The sequence below is a fragment of the Lonchura striata genome, chromosome 1A (assembly GCF_050655825.1).
Source record: "Lonchura striata isolate lonStrDom1 chromosome 1A, ASM5065582v1, whole genome shotgun sequence".
Classification (NCBI taxonomy): domain Eukaryota; kingdom Metazoa; phylum Chordata; class Aves; order Passeriformes; family Estrildidae; genus Lonchura; species Lonchura striata.
Genome location: NC_140741.1, coordinates 15,814,270 through 15,833,384, shown reverse-complemented (window position 1 = coordinate 15,833,384; position 19,115 = coordinate 15,814,270). Strand labels below are relative to the sequence as shown.

General features: G+C 40.0%; 1 protein-coding gene across 13 annotated transcripts in view; it reads right to left on the bottom strand.

Moving 5' to 3' along the window:
• Positions 1-19,115, bottom strand: part of ADIPOR2 (adiponectin receptor 2) — a 44,197-nt gene that overhangs the window by 13,506 nt on the left and 11,576 nt on the right. For all 13 annotated transcript variants that reach the window (XM_085568510.1, XM_085568512.1, XM_085568516.1 and 10 more), the window contains one exon: positions 8,317-8,555. In XM_085568510.1, coding sequence (XP_085424636.1) covers positions 8,317-8,487 — 171 coding nt within the window. In that variant the 5' untranslated portion in view covers positions 8,488-8,555. The remainder of the gene's footprint in view (positions 1-8,316; positions 8,556-19,115) is intronic.

Sequence of the window (19,115 nt, the reverse complement as noted above, 5' to 3'; positions counted from 1 at the left end):
TGTAAATGAAAAGGTAGAAATCAGACTTAATTATATCACTTTGTATGGAGAGGCAAGCAACACACTTCCAGGCACAGATCATCATCTAAATAAGAATTCCAGAACATATTTTGTTAAGGATCACAAAGGTTTAATACCTTGCCAAAGTTTAAAGAATCAGAGCAAACAAAGAGCAAGAAACCCAAGAGCTCAATTGCACAGTGCTGATCATTAAGTAAGTTTAATAGTAAAACTTCACTTTTATAGCAACAGCACAAAAGGTAAAAAAGTTTACATTTAGTACAAGAATTTCTCATCTGAATGCAGTCCAAAAATGTCAGATCACATAGCCAAAGATCCTCTTACAGAGAAAAGTGCAGTAAAACCTGCTCTAGTAAATGCAACATACTTCTCTTGTCTACTACAACAGCTTATCCTCCTCACACAAACAGTTTCTATACTATCACTCTCAAATTTGTTAACAGACATGCTGTTTAATAACATCCTTACTATGAAAAAGCCTGTCAGAAGTCAAGCCATAATTGCAGAAAAATATTCCAGAAACATTTTTCCCACTTTTAACTAAGTTATGTTCAATGGACTTCAAGCATAGTGTATTTTCTTGAGGTCTGTAGTTTCTTGATGTCAGTTTAAAGATCTCTAGAAAGTTTCCAAGTTTGCACTTGACTGCTACTTGCACAGGTGACAAACAAGTTCTCGTTTATCACTTCAGAAAGTGTCGTCAATGTTTTCATTTGAGTGTGCAAACTAAAAGCTAAATGAAATCTGAATGGAGCCACCTTTAAGAAGTAGTCACCCCTTCTCCCTCACCCCTATCTGACCAACACCCATCCTGTCTCCCAGCAGCTCCCCCCAGTTCATGTATTGGGTTCAATGTTCCATGGTCTGGAATATCCCTTTGGCCAGTTCAGGTCAGCTGCCCTAGCCACACTCCCTCCCAGCCTCTTGTGCCTCCTCTCCTCGCTGGCAGAGCATGAGACTCTGAAAAGTCCCTGATTCAGGGTAAGCACTGCTTAGGAACAACTAAAACATCAATGTGTTATCCATGTTACTCTCATTCTAAATCCAAAACACAGCTCTGTACCAGCTAGAAGGAAGAAAATTAGCTATCCCAGTCAAAACCAGAACAACTAGAAATTGTAATAAAACTTTCCTAAGCCCCAGAAAGGGCACAAAAGTCTTCTGCATTAGAGCTTCTTTCCAGACAGAGTCATTACTCAGTTACCCAGGAGCCTAACTGACCATGCACATACCTATGTAGTATTAAGCTCTGGATTTAATGAACTCCCATGTCTCAAAGTTCAGCTGTGTGCGATGCCAATTCGCCACCAAGACGTTACCAGTGCCCTAAACATACCATCACAGGAATTTTCAAAGCACAATGCAGTCTGAATCTTGTTCTAATATTCTTGCTTCCTTTAGCTGTTGAGAGACACTCCCCCCGTCACTGTCTTCTTGATCAGTGCCCTGGCAAAACTCTGTGCCTTGGTAAGGGCACAGGCAAGATAGCTCAGAAAAACCAAATGTCTTGATTAACACTGAGTCATGGCATATTATATGACACAGTACTTACACATTATTTTATTCTTAAAACTCAAGTTACAAAACATATGTTGCTGCATTTACAATACTACTGTTATCCCCCACATTAAACTGAAGTCACAAAGTCTAGACATGACTCTGAGTTTTTGCTCTTGTTTATCTTGATCTCATCAGATGAATCATTAATAGTGCTTAACATGACATTCGAATCATTTTATGTTCCTCAGGGTGGCGTGCCAGATTCAGTAACTCGAGAGCTCTCAGAATAATGGCCAAGACACGTTCAAGGCTATAATATAAAAATGTTATTTTTCTAATGGCAGTTCTGTAACATCCCTTTCAGCTGGCCAGATTACTTTTTTTCAGCAGCAACTCCTCTCTGCCCGGAAGCAGCAATAAGTGCTAGCTGCCATGCCCTTTCTCCTAAAAGCCTGTTGCACAGTTTTCAGAATTTCACCAGCTTATATTCTTTGAGTTGTGGGAAGTAAACTGGAAACAAACAGCATCATAAAATTTTTCCCGACTTCCCCTAACTTCTGCACATATCGAGTTATTTTAAAATAACAGGTTTGTCCTTTAGAACTCACATTCCCCCTGACAAGCTTGTAAACACAGCCCCACCAATTTCCAAAAGGCTGACTACATCCACCTTCTAAGCAGGGTGTGCAAAGCTGCCTTTGTTGTCACTGGACCAAAAAAAGTCTTTCATTAGCACAGTGCCAAAAACCCTTTAGGCCTATTGGTCAAAATGTCAAGTACTTGGAGGTTCCTGGAGTTTAGTGTTTTTCTTTTGTAGGTCACCTTCTTATAAAAGATACAGTCCATTTAATACAGCACTTGAAAACAGCTTTACACAACTGGTCATGGGTGACTGCTTGCTGGCACTCATTAAAAACAAGCACTAACATTCAAAACTCATTTAGCAAATAGTCCTAGGACAGTCACATTTTGCAGCAGCCTTGCTAGAAAACTCTGATTAGAACTAGCCCCCCTCTTAAATATCTTCAGATGAAATGACTCTGTTGAATCTGAGCTGATTTTCTGATTTTATACTGATTTTCTGTCAAAGCCCAGTATTTGACAAGGACTCAGAGCTTCAATGCCAACATGTGCTCAGCAGTAGTTTGGATGAGGGCCTGTAGAAATTGTTTCTACCGCAACAGAGTCTCATGTGCCATTTTCTGCTCCTCTGCCATTGTTAATCCTGACAACAGAAAAAGAAAACAAGCATGCTGGGCTCATGGAAAAAGAAATGCTGTTACAAAAATAAACAAAGACATTGAAAGTGTACTGCTGAACTTAACAGCAGAGTCTATCAGTCTGAAACATTTGGAGGAAGATGCAAGTTAACCCACCAGTACAACGCTATTTTTTTCTCTTATATCACTGTAAAAGGTTGACACCACCCCCCTACTGCTGCCCAAATCAGGCAGATAGGATCTCCAGGAGAGCAAAGGCAAAACCCATGGAATCTAACCCCTATGCAGGGAAACTGTTGTGCCAGTGAATTATAAACAGAACTACTCCCTCCCTCTTCTAGTTTCAACATAACAGCACAGCAAGCAATGGTTACAAAACCTGCTGACAGGCAGCACTGTCTGAGCACCAACAATTCCCTTCCCAGAGCACAGAAACACCCCAGAGCAACAGCACACAGCTGAATCCAGCTGCAACTCCACAACCATCACTAGGACAAATTCAGTGGTACTTTGGAGAGAGTTTTCTGGGGGACAGAGCAGACACAGAGAACAGCCATTTCCTACATGTTTCCATCCTTCTGGGCACTGGCCATGCATGGCTGACTGGATCACCAGTTTGCCTTTTCTGCAGACCTTCAAGCTCTGACAGTCTGTTCATAACCCAGGCACATCAATGCCAGCGAGCGAGGCACCAGCATCCGACCAACTCAGGCCAGTGGGGCCTGGAAACCATCTCCATAAATGTGTCCCATTGTCTTCACACTAAGTAGGAATACTTGGAGATATTCTGCTCTGTGTATCCAAAAATGCTTTTCTGTAGGAAAAAAAATGTACTATATTCAAGCACTTATTTCAGTGACTAGCACTATGAGTAAAATTCACATTACTTCCAGCTCTTAGAACAGCAAGTGAAGGAGAAATGCAGATGTTAAGATCTTTTGATCTGAAGCAAAATGTCAACTCGCATGCTTTGAAAGAATTAACACTTCTTCCTAAGAGTTGCAAAAATGAAGGAAAGGAAGAGGTGATAAAGAAATATACAGAACAACAACACTTGAACACAATCAGCTTTAAAATAAAAGAAAATGTGCTTTGGTGGGAACTCAAGCTTGATTTTACCAGGCCTCTTCCATTCATACTCTTAAGACTCATATGTCTCTCTTTGACCTTCAAGACTTCACCTGTCTTTTTAACTCAGCTGACATGCACCAGAAAGTCAAGTAGACTATTCTATTTATTTACATGCATCCATCCTTCTGCAATACCAAAAAGTCTGTCTATAGTCTGCTTTTGTAGATCATACGTAAACACTTCGCTAAAAGAAAAGGCTTTGAGTAAGTTCTATGATTCAAGTTAAAAGCCTTGAGTCATTTTCTCACCCTAAATTACTCTAAAAATTCTCTTTTGTACCTGAAATTCTGTTACATTCATCTGCCTTCCTCCTTCAAGTCACTTTGGTATTTATGCTCTAGAAAGATTCCTGTAAGTACATGGAGATATCATGGAATTTGTCAGAGGGCAGCCAAGTTCTCCCCTCAAAACCCACACTCCCGGAAAAGCAATCCAGAGGAATATTTACCCAGATTTCTCCTGCCCATCCAAACGACCTGAGTGCTACACAAACCTCCCCACAGAACCTTACTGTAGGTTATCAAACACTTCAAAGCAACAGGTCTCCGCCTTATGGGCACATTTTGATGCCTCACAGGACAACTGCACAACAGCTCAACTTCATGGAAGATGAAAGGAATCATCATCCAAGCAAGGGGAAAACCCATGATTGGAACAAAGACAAAGCAAATGGCTCTGTTGTTTACCTCCTGTCACTGACAGGTTAAAGTACAAAAGGAAAGAGTCAAGCACAGGGTTTCCCAACTGCATAAAGAGCCCATTCATCACATGGTAAGAAGTCACATGCATTTGATTGTGTCGGCTTAACAAAGTCACAGTAGGAGAGATTTATTTAGGAACTATCACTGCTGGAATTACAAAGGCAGTTAAGACACAGAAACTCTAGAACAGGAGAAAGGATGCTGTCCCAAAGGCAAGGCAATCCAGGATGCTACAGGAGGGAAGCACCTGCTGAAAAATGCCTTATCAGCACATAGTGTAAACCTGAAAAAGGAAAATAAGTTTAAACTGCTGAAGGAAGAAGAATTAGGCAGCTTTTGCTTGATCCTTTTATCATCATCAAGTGCTTATAATGCAGAAAAATGGCTGCTAATGGTCCAAGTCACAGAAGGCTCACCACTCACCTGCCACTACACTAATTTCACATTTAAAGACAGCAAGATGTGCATCTAGTCCCTGAAGCTGGTATTGGGAAGAGGAGATAATTGATGGACATATTTGCACTCCAGGAGAGAACAGAGAGTTATGGAATAAAACACAGACTGTGAGGTTCAGGTATAAAAAGGACACTGATGTTATATGACTTGTATTTTCTCATAGGAATTGTTCTAAAATTGGCAGCTTAACAGCACTGGCAGAAGGATGCAGCTGTGTTATTATTATTTTGAATAAGCATGTTCTATGCTTCTGGCTAGTAATTCTTTGCTACATGTATCTATGAATGCCACAATTTACAGTGAGTAGGATCTTTAATTTTTAGCTGACAGCTATGCAACCTCCCAGATAGATGCCAGGGTCAAAAGCCTCAGAAAAAAAAAAAAAAACTTTTAGGAGTAAATCTTATTTCTTAATATCATCTTCATTTTCTTAGCAAAAAAAATGCTTTATTACTTATGAGGACTAATATTTTGGTCCATCAAAATTATAAGTACATAGTACATAATGCAGATTGTGAGGAAGATGGAAATAATTCTGAACAATATAATGACATGCTTCCATGCCTTCTTTCTTAGAAAAGACTATTAAAATAATAATCATAAACTCATCCACTACTACCTCTTAAGAGCTTAGACTGCTTACTTCTACAAGTGGAGCAGAAGTGGATATACAAGTAGGGGAAGGAATCTTGTATAGTAGAGTTTGGAGAAGATTTAATATATGAGCTGTAATGATATAAGCACGGTAATAGGAGGCAGTGGAAAAATAAACAATGCCATATTATCACAGGATAAAAATATACATCTTTTTACACTAGTACCTCAAGTCCTAGGCCCAGCACATTTTAGAACACGTATTTACTATGATAAAAGCTTTTCCTAAGTAGAAATATTTACAAGAATATTAAATGACAATGGTGGTTCTCCTAGCCCCCAATCACCTTCCCTCATCCAGCACGGCATTGTTACCATCATTTCCATCATGGCTGCATTCAGCACTAGAACACTGGTGGAGCGGGCACTACTTGAGACCTTTAGAAGGTCATGTTTAGCTTGAGTGCCTGAGCACTATTACCACCTAGCCAAGAACAATATCCTTATATTACTGTTATTTAAACATGAACCTCTTCCAGGCCAGAGGAAAATTAGGCTTTTGAACCTCTAAGTCCCGCTAATGAACTAACACGCCGCTCTGCTGAGTCAGTTGCACAGAGCCAGAATGCACAGCGGAGCAGAAGAGTGAATCCGAGCTGACATTTGAGCAACAGCTGTGCTGAGGCTTACACTAGGCAGAAGAAGATGTATAACATAATGTTTTTTCCAGATTATCTGGAACACTGCAGAATATCACATAATAAAAGCCATTTGGCAAGCCAATATTGGTACTTTTGTCAGCAAAGTGTTTTGGGATGATCCATTAGAAGCATCAATTATTCAGCCTTTTAAGACAAAACACAACTTAAAGATATCATACTAACAAACCCAAGAAATCGGAGAGAACAGGAATAAAGGATGAAAAAAAATTTAAAAAGCACAAAGCCATATATGGCAGAGAAAGTGATGCAGATTAAGATGTAACAGCAAGACTCAAATGGCAAAAACAAATTCCCGTGGCAGCAGTTCAGAAGACCAGGAAAGAGAAATCAAACAGGAGAAAGTAGTGAGCCAAACTGAAAAAAACAAACTTTTGTTGTATGGATGAAAGCAAAAAAATCAAAAAGACAACATGTGCTACAAATGCCTGAAAGAGAGAATAGAAAGTGCTGCAACTGTTTCATTGCCAAAATGTTTGAATTAAACACTGATTCACTCAGATAATTTCTGTTTAGCTAAACAAATGTACAGAAAGAACTAAAACACATAATCAATTATGGCCTTTTACCGTGGGTATTCCATCCACAGGCTACAGGTAACTCTCATTATTCAACCAGAAAAGTCAGAGACAAGAATGAAAACAGCCTTCAAAGCAGGTGATCCCAAACACACCAACAGATAAACACATAAATTCAAAATATCTGCTAGCACAGCTCAACTTTTCTTTTCTAATTGTTTTGGCCAAGACTAGGCACATTTAAACACATGGTTCACCACCTTCCACAAAATGGAAAAAGACTCTGGGTGTTTCCCTTATCAGGATACTGAGTATGTTCTAGGGAAGTTATAGCTGTACAAATGTGAGTGTATTGGCTTGGCTTACTAGACATGAATACCAATCCTGACTTGTCATCACAGGAATGCTCGGAACTAAATTCTGTAAGGACTCCAACTCATCAAGCTGAGAAGGCAAATACCAGTTCTCATGTCAGCTGATCCATGACACTGGGCCATGCAAACACCCAGAACTTGTGGCAAATGCAATTACAGCCACAGCCCAACATACATGAAGTAGCACCAGCATGTTTTTGCTGCAGGCTAAAACCACACAGTTGCTGTGACTGAGCTGACACAGTAAACTCATTAATCCATGATAAACTGGATAGTGAGCCTAAGATGAATGCCTCTTCCACTTAACTATGCTGATATCCATCTGAATATATCCTGGGAGAAGCATTAATTACAGTTCTAGAACTCTCTAACCAGAAGGTACTTTTGTCCAATGCTTGGACATTGTCTTTGTAGAACACCTATAATAAAGCTCTGGATACCTTTCTGCATGTTGTGACTGCTAAAATTTATAGAGGTTCATGCACCAAAAACTTACAGACATTGCCACTGGCTCAGAAAATCTGAGAGCCAATAACTGCTCAAGACTGGGAGAGTGTCCTAGGCAAGAAACACAAGGGGTTTCCCCATCCTTTTGCTCTTCCTTGTGAGTCTGTTATTGGCTACTGTCTGAGATAGGATACCATGCACTGTTCAGTCTAATTCAGTAAGAATGCTTGCAAACAATTTTTTCTGTCCTAATCATCAAAAAGATACCAATTAGCCAATGTTCTGGTTACATGCAGCCAGAGCCAATAATTCTCCTTTCATTTACAATTAATAGAAAATTACCGAACAGAAATCTTTTTGTATGAACAGCATCTCAGCAGAACACAAACCAGTACAAGTCCCATTTCTTCAAGGACAATATAAAAACATAAAAGTCTTGTCTCCCAAGTTGCCATACATTTATTCAAGTGAATACCTCTGGAATCTTCCTGGTATTATTACAGTTATTTAGCAGGCATTAAAAGGTTGTAGGCTCATGGTCCACATTTTCGAAAGTTAGATTAAAACACTGAAGCACTCAGGTCAAAATTCATTTTTCCTAGAAAACCTAACAGGTAATCAATCACATGACTTACATTTTCCTGGTCAGAAGACAGTGGTGGCTCCACTAGAAGAAGCCTCTGTTGAGAGCTGTCCTCTTCAAAGGCTGCCTGTGGTGCTGTTGCAGTGTCAGACATGTGTCCTTTTCTGAGCCGCAGACCTGGCTCTGCAGAACCAGCATTATCGAGTTCCGTTGGTTCGTTCATGAGATGCTGGAGGCCCTCGCAAATATTCTCCTTCCTCTTGGTTCAGTTTGGCTGATTATGTCTTGGCTCTGAAAGACAAACCGGTTGTTTGTATAACTCAACTGAAGTTAAAAAGAGTGCAAAAGTTGGCTGGAAGAACTTGCTTACAAGCTACCAAACAGCAATGACAACTGCTTTTATATGCGCCCAAAACCCCACGGGATCAATTACGCACATTTCTACACTGCTGGATAATGAATTCTCATCTTGAGACCACTAACAGTTTCATATCCTAACACAAGTTAAACACAACTTTGAAAGGTGACAGAAAGTGAGCTTCAATAAAACAGTAAATCTACAAAACCACAGTCAATTTTTATGAATTATTTCTACAAAATTGCAAGCAGCAGGCTGTTAATATTATTTAGAAATACACTACTTATCACAGGTACTCTGTAATTATTGTATTTTTGCAGGTATGAAGCTCATACCCAAGCTCAATCATCCCGACTAGGTTTCACCAAAACTAGGACATTAAGGACTAGTAATAACAATCAAGCAAAGCTCAAGCAGCAACTAATTTTAGACAGACTGCAAGGAGGGCAGTAGTACACAGTGTGATTATGCTTCCCTTGCTTAAATTAACATGGTCACAATCACTGCCAGGAATGGGTTTGTATCTTTACTTGTGCAAGGAATTAGAGCAGACAAATTTGAACGTTGTTCATTCCATCAGAGCAATCAGAAACAGGTAAATCCCCAGAAAACAATAACCCATGATTTCTACTCAGAAAAGTAACTGTCTTAAACACTTATAAGACTGCAAAAAAGATTCAGGGTAAATTTAACTCAAAATGCTAAAGATTTTATCAAATTGAGAAAACTGATGACAACTGTTAATCTGAGCCCTCATCAAGAGTATTACTGGTTACCCATTTGTTCTGTACACCCCTGTGTGGTGTCACTTTGGCAGCCACTTCAGAGAGACCTGTTTCACACTGGCAGCCTTGGGAGCCACAATCTCCAGAGAACTTTGTAGTCTGAGTGCCAGAAAATATCAGAATTGTATCATGAGAGTGAAGCCACAGCTGAGGCTTCAGAATCACTCTGAATGACGATCTATTTGTCTTGCACTAATAACCTGGTGTCATTCTTCTTACTGTAGCACCTAAGTGCTCTGATGTGGCTAACACATAACATTAAGGCATCCCATCTAACAAGTTTTAACTTGACAGTATGCATAATTAAATTGGAATTTTACTGCCCAATAAAAGATGCTGAAATTTATCATCATGTAGGAGGGAAAATTAAAAATATAAGATGGGGAATTGATATTGGCAGTTTTGTAATAAAATGTCACCTCCAAAAAGCCAATAAATAATGTATTCTGTCCTTACAGGAACTCATTTCATTTACATATGATCACTGCAAAATAATTCCCTACTCTGACTAATGGGCTATAGCTAATTTTGCTGCAGCAGTTTGTAATATTATATTCCTTCAGCTGCCTGGCAAGCCTCAGAGGAGAGAGCTGCTAATGAGCAGGTAACAGACTCTGCAGAACTAAATGATACCTCAAGTTGTCCGAGTTCAGTATGGCACACTGCTTTAATCACCCAGGATGTTAAGGTGACAATCTGACAGTAGAGCAGATGGCATCCCCACCTTCCTGCTACCTTCACTGCAGGGTCAGCAACCTCATCTGAGAAGCAACATCTAAAATGGCCACAGCTGTTTACTTGGTAAACACAAGAGCCACAGGAGAATTCAGAGGGGGTTTAGCAACATTACACAGGAAGCTCAGTGAAGAAGTTGAACAAGTAGATTTTAAGAGCAGGAACAAATATTCAGAAAGCCACAGAACTGAAATCTTAACGTTTTTGTCATATTTCAAGCAGCCAATTCACAGTTCTATTTTTATACAAGAAACACGAAGACATAATCATACTGCCATTTGGCAAAACTGATGTAAGAAAGAGAAGAGTAAGCAACAACAACTACAGTTTGAAATGAAGCTAATGGACATCTTAATTTAAAAAGCAACCTATAAGAGACAATTTCAGTACAGTACTATGCTGGTTTTGGTTGGCGTAGAGCTAATATTCTTCCCAAGTAACCATTACATGTGATGGAAGAGCCTGGCTTTCCTGATGGGATGGCTGAACACCTGCCTGCCCATGGGAAGTGGTGAATGAATTCCTTGGTTTACTTTGCTTGTATCCACAACTTTTGTTTTACTTATTGAACTGTCTTTATGTGAACCCACAAGTTCTCTCTTTTATGATTCTTTCTCCCATCCCACAGGAGCAGAGTGAGAAGCAGCTGTGTGGGTCTTATTTGCCCGCTGGGGTTAGACCACAATAAGTACATGGAGCCAATTTGAAGCTGTAGCTAAAACCAGAAAAATGCAAGTAAGCAAAGCAGCTGTTTAAAAACAAGTTACACATAGGCTCACCCCCCTGCCTGCTATCCCACACATTTCAAACAGGTAGTCAGTAGAAACAGCCCTAGTTAGTTCCACAGATTGGGCAATTTCATGAGACATTTCACCAGCAAGATTTACTGGTTCTTCTTTCAGCCAGATTTAAGCAATAGCATTGCCACTGTGTGCTGCACTACCACCAATGTTGCCTAATACCTGTCCTTACATCGCCTCTGTGACACTGTGAGAGCAATGCTCTGGGACACAGTACAGCCACATAACAGGCTGAACCACATTTGGCCAAGATGCTTGCAAAAGGCTCTCCTAATAAAAGAAGATAGAGGAATGCCATTTTTCATCAGGCCTTGAGGATTTACTTCACCAGCACTCGCTGCCAAGCATTCACTAAGGTTAAAAATAAAAAATGCACTTTACCTCTAGCGAGTCAGATTTGCATTGAGCAGTAGAGCTAATCTTCAGAGCTTTGCAGAAATAGTTTGTTGTTTCTTGAAATGACAGTGGGGTTATTCAGTGAACGAAGATGTTTCCATGTCATTCACGGAGGATCCTCACAGTGCTAGCTAAATATGCTTGCCCTAAATGAGCATGCTTAGGTTATCAAGATAAAAGCTAATCCAAAAGCACCGCTACTGGGTTTTACTTCTTTTAAAAATGTACTACTGACTGAATGCAACTGGAAGGTGCCAACACAGAAGTGCAAATAGCCCGAAATATTTGTTCACAAATTAAAGAAAGCAGTGAAGATTATGAACAGGAAAGGCATAGGTGATATTTTAGTTCTATCATAAAGTTTCTATGACTCACAGTTCAATGAAGAATGACCTTTTCCTAAGAAATTAGGAAATCTAAGTGTGGTCAGTAAAAGCTAACCGGAAGATGACTGTTGAACCATTGTGAAGATACTTACTGCCTCATTCTGTCTAAGACTGCACAGTTCACAAAAACAAAAACTAGAAAATGGAAAGCTATAGAACACTTGAGGTCTTGGAAAATATTGTTTTGTGTCTCACTGAGATTATAAATCTCATAAATGAAGTCCTTCAACATTTTGTGTAGCATGCAAATTAAAGGTTTCATTAAAATTAGCTTCCATTTAAAGAGGAAGCTGCCATTATGACTTAAATTCTACTTAATGATTGCATACATAATATCTGCATGTAGATGAATCAGTGAGTTCCTGCTGTGCCTAAAATAAGCTGAAAAAAGCATCTACAGAGTTTGGTCTGTTGGGTTTTTAATACAGAAAACTTCTAAATGCTCCATCAGCTTTTAGAAAGGACTTAGCAGTTTAATGCAAGCAGGGTTCTAAACACAGCCTATAAACAGAAAATGAGGCTTTAGTCAATTCAATGTGCTGCTGCCTTGCCACACAGTCCTAGGAGCAGCCTGAGCTGCTCCTTCCACCCTGGTTCAGCAGCAGCAAGCCCCACAGGGAGACAGTCAGTGCCAGTCTGAGGCTCAGCCCTGCCATCCTTCCAAAGAGAACTAGAAGGCAGCATTATTTCAGCATTCGCTGCAGTTGTGCAATGTCACAGGAGTCAACACCCAGAACTACAGCATATTTAGGACACTGCTTCACTCCTAAAGATGTTAAGGAAAGACTAGTTACACAAACTTAAGCACCACAGGATAATGCTATTATTCTCTGTATGACACTCCCTAGGATAAGCACTGCAGCCCTTCCAACCTCCCAGAACTCACCTGGCACAAGGACTGATTTACTGCCTCAGCTAAATGATGACACATGGTAGTAAAACAAAGAAAACACATTAACAGTAATGTTTGTAGTTAAATGTAAAAGATCTGTCACTCCCTTTTGAGGATAAAACACAGTCCTGGATGGTCAGACTACCTCCCACTACCCCTAAGCAAAGCAATCTTGCCAGTACTCCACTCTTGTCAGTATGTTCTTTCCTGTGAGCAGCGTAAAAATGATCCCCAAAAGGTATTAAATTCTGGCTGTAGCTGGTATTTGGAAGAAGAATGACAACTGCTTCTCCCTACAATCCCCTCTCAACTGCCTTACTGGCAGAAACTTTCCTGTATGCAGTGGCATCCACTGTATGCTCTTTCCTTGCTGATCCTCTCCCAAAGCAGCCATTAAAGCAGCATAAACAATGTATACACAGTGAATGACTCCTCCTAAGATTAGCTCATTCCCCCTAACAGACCATAAGTTATCAAAAGAACAAAAGACTATCATGAACATTTCAGGCTACACATTTCTCAGAGCATTCATTAATGCTTAATATTTAATGAAGGGCTTGAGTGCCCGAAAAATCTTGTAAGAGAAGCTGTATCAATCTACAAACTCTGCCTTGCCTGTGTCCATGTGCCATGACAGCTACAACCTCGCAAGGAGAATGGCAAAGCTGATTGAACTAAGACTTCACCAAATCACAAGACGTTTAGGCAAGGCCTTAGTAACAGAATAGGCACAATTCCCTTCCCAGAACTGTCAGCACAGGTACAAATGGCAGGGCACTTCTACTACAACCCATGGACAGACTGATTGGGATAAGAACACAGCCTGCATAGCGTAATGGGGAATTTTGTGCCTGTGGAACAGTTGATTCTGGCTACCTTGGGTGAAATAAGGTACATTAATTGAAATGCAGCTCTCTTGGCACATAGTAGTAGAAATACAATCTTCTGGTAGGGAGGGTCTGTCACAAGCAGTCCCTCACAAATAATACTGTAATGTAAACTTGAAATAAGGGACTGTAGTCTTCTTTTAAAAAAAAAAAAAAATTCTTTAACAGTCTTTCAACGACTGAGCTTTTTCAATTCAGTAGTTAAACATCCACACTTAACATTCCAAGTATTCTCTAAAGCTACAGTCAAAAACAAAGCAAATAAGGGTTTGTATGAATGGGAGGGGAAGGAAACTCTCACAGAAGACTTTGTTTTCTCAATGTACCCTAAAGGAAAAGTAGAAACAGCCTGTAAAAATTCTTCAGAGGTCATCTTTAACAAAGACGAACAATGAGGAAGTAATCCAACACTTCTTTGCTTGATGTAATTTCCCTAGATAAAGAGGCATCTACAAAACAAAGATTAGACTCCCGCAGAGGGTCAGTGGCCAAAAAGCTGTCTTTTTAACTTGTAAACTGTCACTGGACGCTTCAGCCCAAGCTATTTCACAGCAGGCTGCAGAGGCAAACAATCAAGCACATTCTGATGCATTTGGATTCAAAGAAAGGGAACAAGCCAGCAGCCTGCCTGTATTATCGAAATGCTTCCATTTCAGAGGATCCCATTACATTGTTACAACATTTGTCCAATTTGTACTGCAAATCAGACCCCATTTTTTTAACTGAGTTAAGAGTTATGTCAGAGGTTGGCCCCGCCAGAGCACAATGTCCAGTCCTTACAGACTGGATGACTGCTGTAAATCAGTTCTACTCTTCAATAAACCAAAACAACTGAATTGTCACAAAAGTAGTACAAAATTAAGAACAGAAGTTCAAGTTCTTTTCACATTACATTCCACAAATATCTACAGTCCAGATCTGAAAACTTGCCTTTGGTTCATTAAGTGGCTCGATTTCTTCAAGTGAGAAAATTCCATCTTTTGCTCTTTTATGATTTTATTTCTATGGCATGCTACTCACAGCAACTTGCTTCATGGCTGCCAACAACAAAAAGATGCAGCTCTTCTATGTTAGTAACACTTGGGATCACAGACTGTCTACAAGTGAAAGACTGAAATTAAACATCCCTTTCCTCTTAAGTGAAAATTCAGAATATATACTTTTAACTACTGTCTCAAAGAAATCCAATTCAACAAAGCTGTTGGGTGAAGATGAAGAAATCAAAGTATTTGGAGCAGGCATTAAAATCCAGAGCTACACCATGAGGATACACCATGTAAACTGAGGTTACATTCCTTTAACCCCTCTACAGAGAGAATCTTTGCATGGGAATGTAAAGGGCACCAAGATAGCAGCAATCCACAGGCAAGCATACCCCTACCCTTCCTCCTAGGAAGCTTGAGTTTCAATCTCTAAAAACTGAATCAAGATCTTGTATTGCTCCAGAAAATGCTCCAAGGCCTGGAGCAATTGTACAAAAACAAACACTGCAGCCATGCTTTTAAACCCAAAGAGGAATATGCACATTTCAGGCTGCAAACTTCCAACAGCAAATCATTAGGACAGCTGTCTTCATTGCTTCTTACTGACCTGCATGGACATCTCTTCATTTAGGTGCCATCGTTGTGCAGATTTAAGGCCTGGCTGGTGCCCAGAGGGGACAGAGCCACTTTCCCCTCTTTAGGCAATAAACAGCTCCACTTCTGCCAGCTGCCTACCCAGGGGTACTCTGATGTATGTCACAAGCCCTTCCAGGTGACTGTGGAAAAACATTAACCCGTGGAGGGGAACAAGATCACCATGTGCTCCCCCATCTGCCATGAAAGACGCAAATGCTGTCAAACACGTAAACTGCACTGGTTCCAAGTGCTGCTGGGGAAACAGCGTGGACAACGTGACAAAGGGCAGCACCCCATCCCCAAAGGTTTATCTGTATATATTATAGGCAGTATTTCCCTAACCTGTGAAAAACTGGCAGTTATCTGTTGGCACTAACCTTTAATTGTTATATATGTACATGCCGTGGCCTTTATTATGACCAGGGGGCAGACCACACCTGGCACAGCAAACCAGACACCTTACCAAGATCACTAATTTTAATAGAGGCCAGGTTGTAAAAAGCTGACACTCTTTCCAGTTTTTGGAAGCAAACTGCTCTCTAGCTTTACTGGTAACCTTGATAAGCTTTACTGATGAGGTTGTGAGCTTGCTCACCAGTGTTTTGTTTTGCGGCCAACCGGTTTGGTTTACAAAATGTTTACATTCCCATATTAGCAAAAGAATAAGAATAAAGCAAAGTTACTGCTTCACTTGCCCTCAGCAATGGCATTTCTTCAGCTGAAAACAGCACATATCCCTCTCCTCAAAAGCCACAATGTTGTTTAGCCACAAGTCAGACACATGAAGTTGTTGCCTTTCTGTACCAAACATGCTACAGGAACACTGTAGAAACAGCATCCACATCCACAGCATTGTGTCAGTCTAGGATCAAAAAAGTGGTGTACCATCTTTCAGATTCCTTTTTAACAACCAAAATTCAAGGAAAAGAAAGCAAAACATTAACTTAACATTTCTACTTATTAATTACTTTACTTCCTTAATGCAATAGCCAGAGAATAATTTCAGTTGTAAAAGACAAAATTGTTGAGAATGGGGAAAAGCTGATGTGAACATTTAGTCTCCTAGTCTCCTCTACATTTAGAGCCACTCCTTTAGATACAAATTTATTTCCTGGTCACAAAGTTTTGAATTCTGAAACAAGACCAAGGACACTGATATCGTAAGACACCACTGATGCAATTTAAAAGTAGAAATGTTAAGTTAATGTTTTACTTTCTACTGTCCTATGACTAAAGAGAGATTTCAAAACACCTACGTCTCCTTATGAGAATATTGCTAAAATGAAGTAGGGCTGTAGCTGGCACTCAAAATACATCTGCAGGTCCAGGACCAAGAGACTCACACAAATGTCATCTTGCTGTGGTTTGTTTGACCATAATACTTTCTGTACTTTCTAGTACTGCTGTGTTCCCCAGAGGATTTGCTGTAGTCTGTGGTCTAACCAGTACAGCTATCCCAGTGCAAATTCTAAGACTGAAAGAGTTTAAGATCACAAACATATTGCATGTTAACTTCCAAGTAATCAGGAAGCATTTTGTGAATATACGTATTATATGTTTTCCATGACTTAACACCACTTATGGATGCATTCAGACAACCACTTTGGGATTGAGGGGTGGGTGGTGGCTGTATGTGTGTAATCCACATCTATTCCAACTAAAAAAAAAAAAAAAAACAACTCAAAACCAGAAAACCCTCCCAAAGACACAACAGAATCAAGAAAAAAAAAATACTGTAAATGAGCTAGGCAATGAGGAGCACCTACCTTCTAATACTTTCAGTGTAAAAAAAATATTGTGTCCCTACTTTAAAGTACATAATTGCCGCCACCCTTTGTGACAGAGCTACACTGCTTGCTAAGCACAGTGAGGACTGGCTGTAACATTGGATTAGTGACAATCAGCACCAACACAGGAAAATAAAGATTATTTTTTCTGACAAACTATTTACAGAAGATAATTTACAACATAAAACTCCAACAGCAGATTAAGCAAAAAATTCCTCAAGGGAAACAGACACAAAGTTTACACTTGGGAAAATCTCTTATTACAAAACAAAAATAAAGGCTTAAATTCACATAAACAGAAAAAGTTGAAGTTAGACACCCAGGTTGTCTTAATCATGTGTAGAATACAGCATTTACTCTAATTATGAAATTCACAAAAGTAAACACAGCATTATGTGAAGCATTTCCAGCAAGCAATGCTGGATGTGCATCACAGTTAAGCACTACTGCCTACCCTCACACATACACAGGTCCCCACAAGGCAAGGTAAGATAAGAAAGACAGGATTGCTTCAGGATCAATTTACTCCTGCTGAGAGCCTGGAGTCATTAGAGGGTCAGCAACACCCTTCCTAGACCTGCAAGTGACATGCAGGGATCTAAGGACATGGAATGAAGGGAAAACCATAACCATGCAGCCCTGTATATGCACCAATGCCAGCAGGAGCCCATGTGCTCCCCATGGAGCCACAAGGCCAGGACTGAGGTTTAGCAGGCTTCCTCTGTAAGAACTTCAGCTTTTATGCAGTTTAGCTGTGACAACAGCTTTTCCAACTGCCCAGATGCCATTTATTTTTGTTTACCTTGATGTGAGATAACCTCTAGTTATATTCCACATAAAGAGGAATTTACAGTGATGTTGGCCTAACATGACAACACTGGAGAAGCAGGCTGCAGTGCACAGGAGTACAGGCATGGGATATGAGACAGGACATACCTTTGCTACCAGGAGAACCCACAGCTAAAGAACCCATTCATGCACAGGTAAAAAATGCAGACTTGTAGCTGGGCAAACCTGGCTTGAGGGGTAACAAAGAAATTGTGACTAACGTACATAAAGGGCACCACATATAATAAATTCAGAGATGACCTGAAGCTTTCGACCAATTAAGAAAGAAAAGAGGAATAAAAGCATATTAGCAAAGATTCCAAGGAAACTCAACTGGATCCTAGAGAGAGGAAAAAGAAACAGGCAACATCCAGATCATACTCCCCCCAGCAAATTATTCCTAGGGCTGATAACCTCCATTACACTCTCCAGCAGTCCAAAGCTGCTGACTTAAAGACCCAGAACAGCAGTGGAAGAGTGAAAATAAATCACAGAGAAGGGACAAAAACCAAAAAGTCCATGTGTTACAATTTTAGCTGGTTTGGCAACATTTTCATGTATGTAACTGCAACATTCTTCTTAGAATCATTAATCAGACGTTAAGAAAGAAAAACTGAGTCACACTGTTAAGATTTCCATTGTACCACGAATAAATTCTTGGCTGTACTTGCATGTGTGTTACCTTTATAAACAGACACATGCACAAGGGGTATTTCCTCTTTGACCATAAACAAGAACATGACAACAAAAGTGAAAAAACGCAAGACTCCATCCATTGTTGTCTTCAAAGTGTTACAGGAAAATTACAATAGAATAACAAGCTCTGAAACAGCCCCAGGAAGAGCAAGCAAATGGGCCACCTGAACTGGTACCATTCTGTGCCCAGAGAGAGAACTCGGTGCTGGGGTGACCTGTCAGTGTTGTTTTGTACCCAAGAGCCTTTTATACATGTATACAAGTTCCTACAACAGCACCTAAACACAAACCACTGAGCCTGGCATTCACTGCGTGTGCTGTCTAGGTATCATAGGGGACACTCCATTTCTTTAAGAAACTTAAAGAACAGGAAGGAAACATGGCCAAGTCGATAAGCCTTCACGAACTTAAAAGTAGGAAGGGTAGGAATTTCAGTTGATTTCCTGGACAAGGAACACGAGCAGAAAGCAAGAACTGGGTCAGCAAACTACTGAATAGTTATTTGTCCTAGTTTTCAAATACTTACTGAAGGTACTCTTGCCCTAGCCCAACTGCATCTGTGTGTTAATACATGTAGAACTACACAGATAAACTGTTCTGCAAAGAAGAAAAAAATAGCACCTACTGTTAATGGAGTTAACAAATAAAGAACCTCTTTCTTGGATGAGTTTGTTCTCTCTCT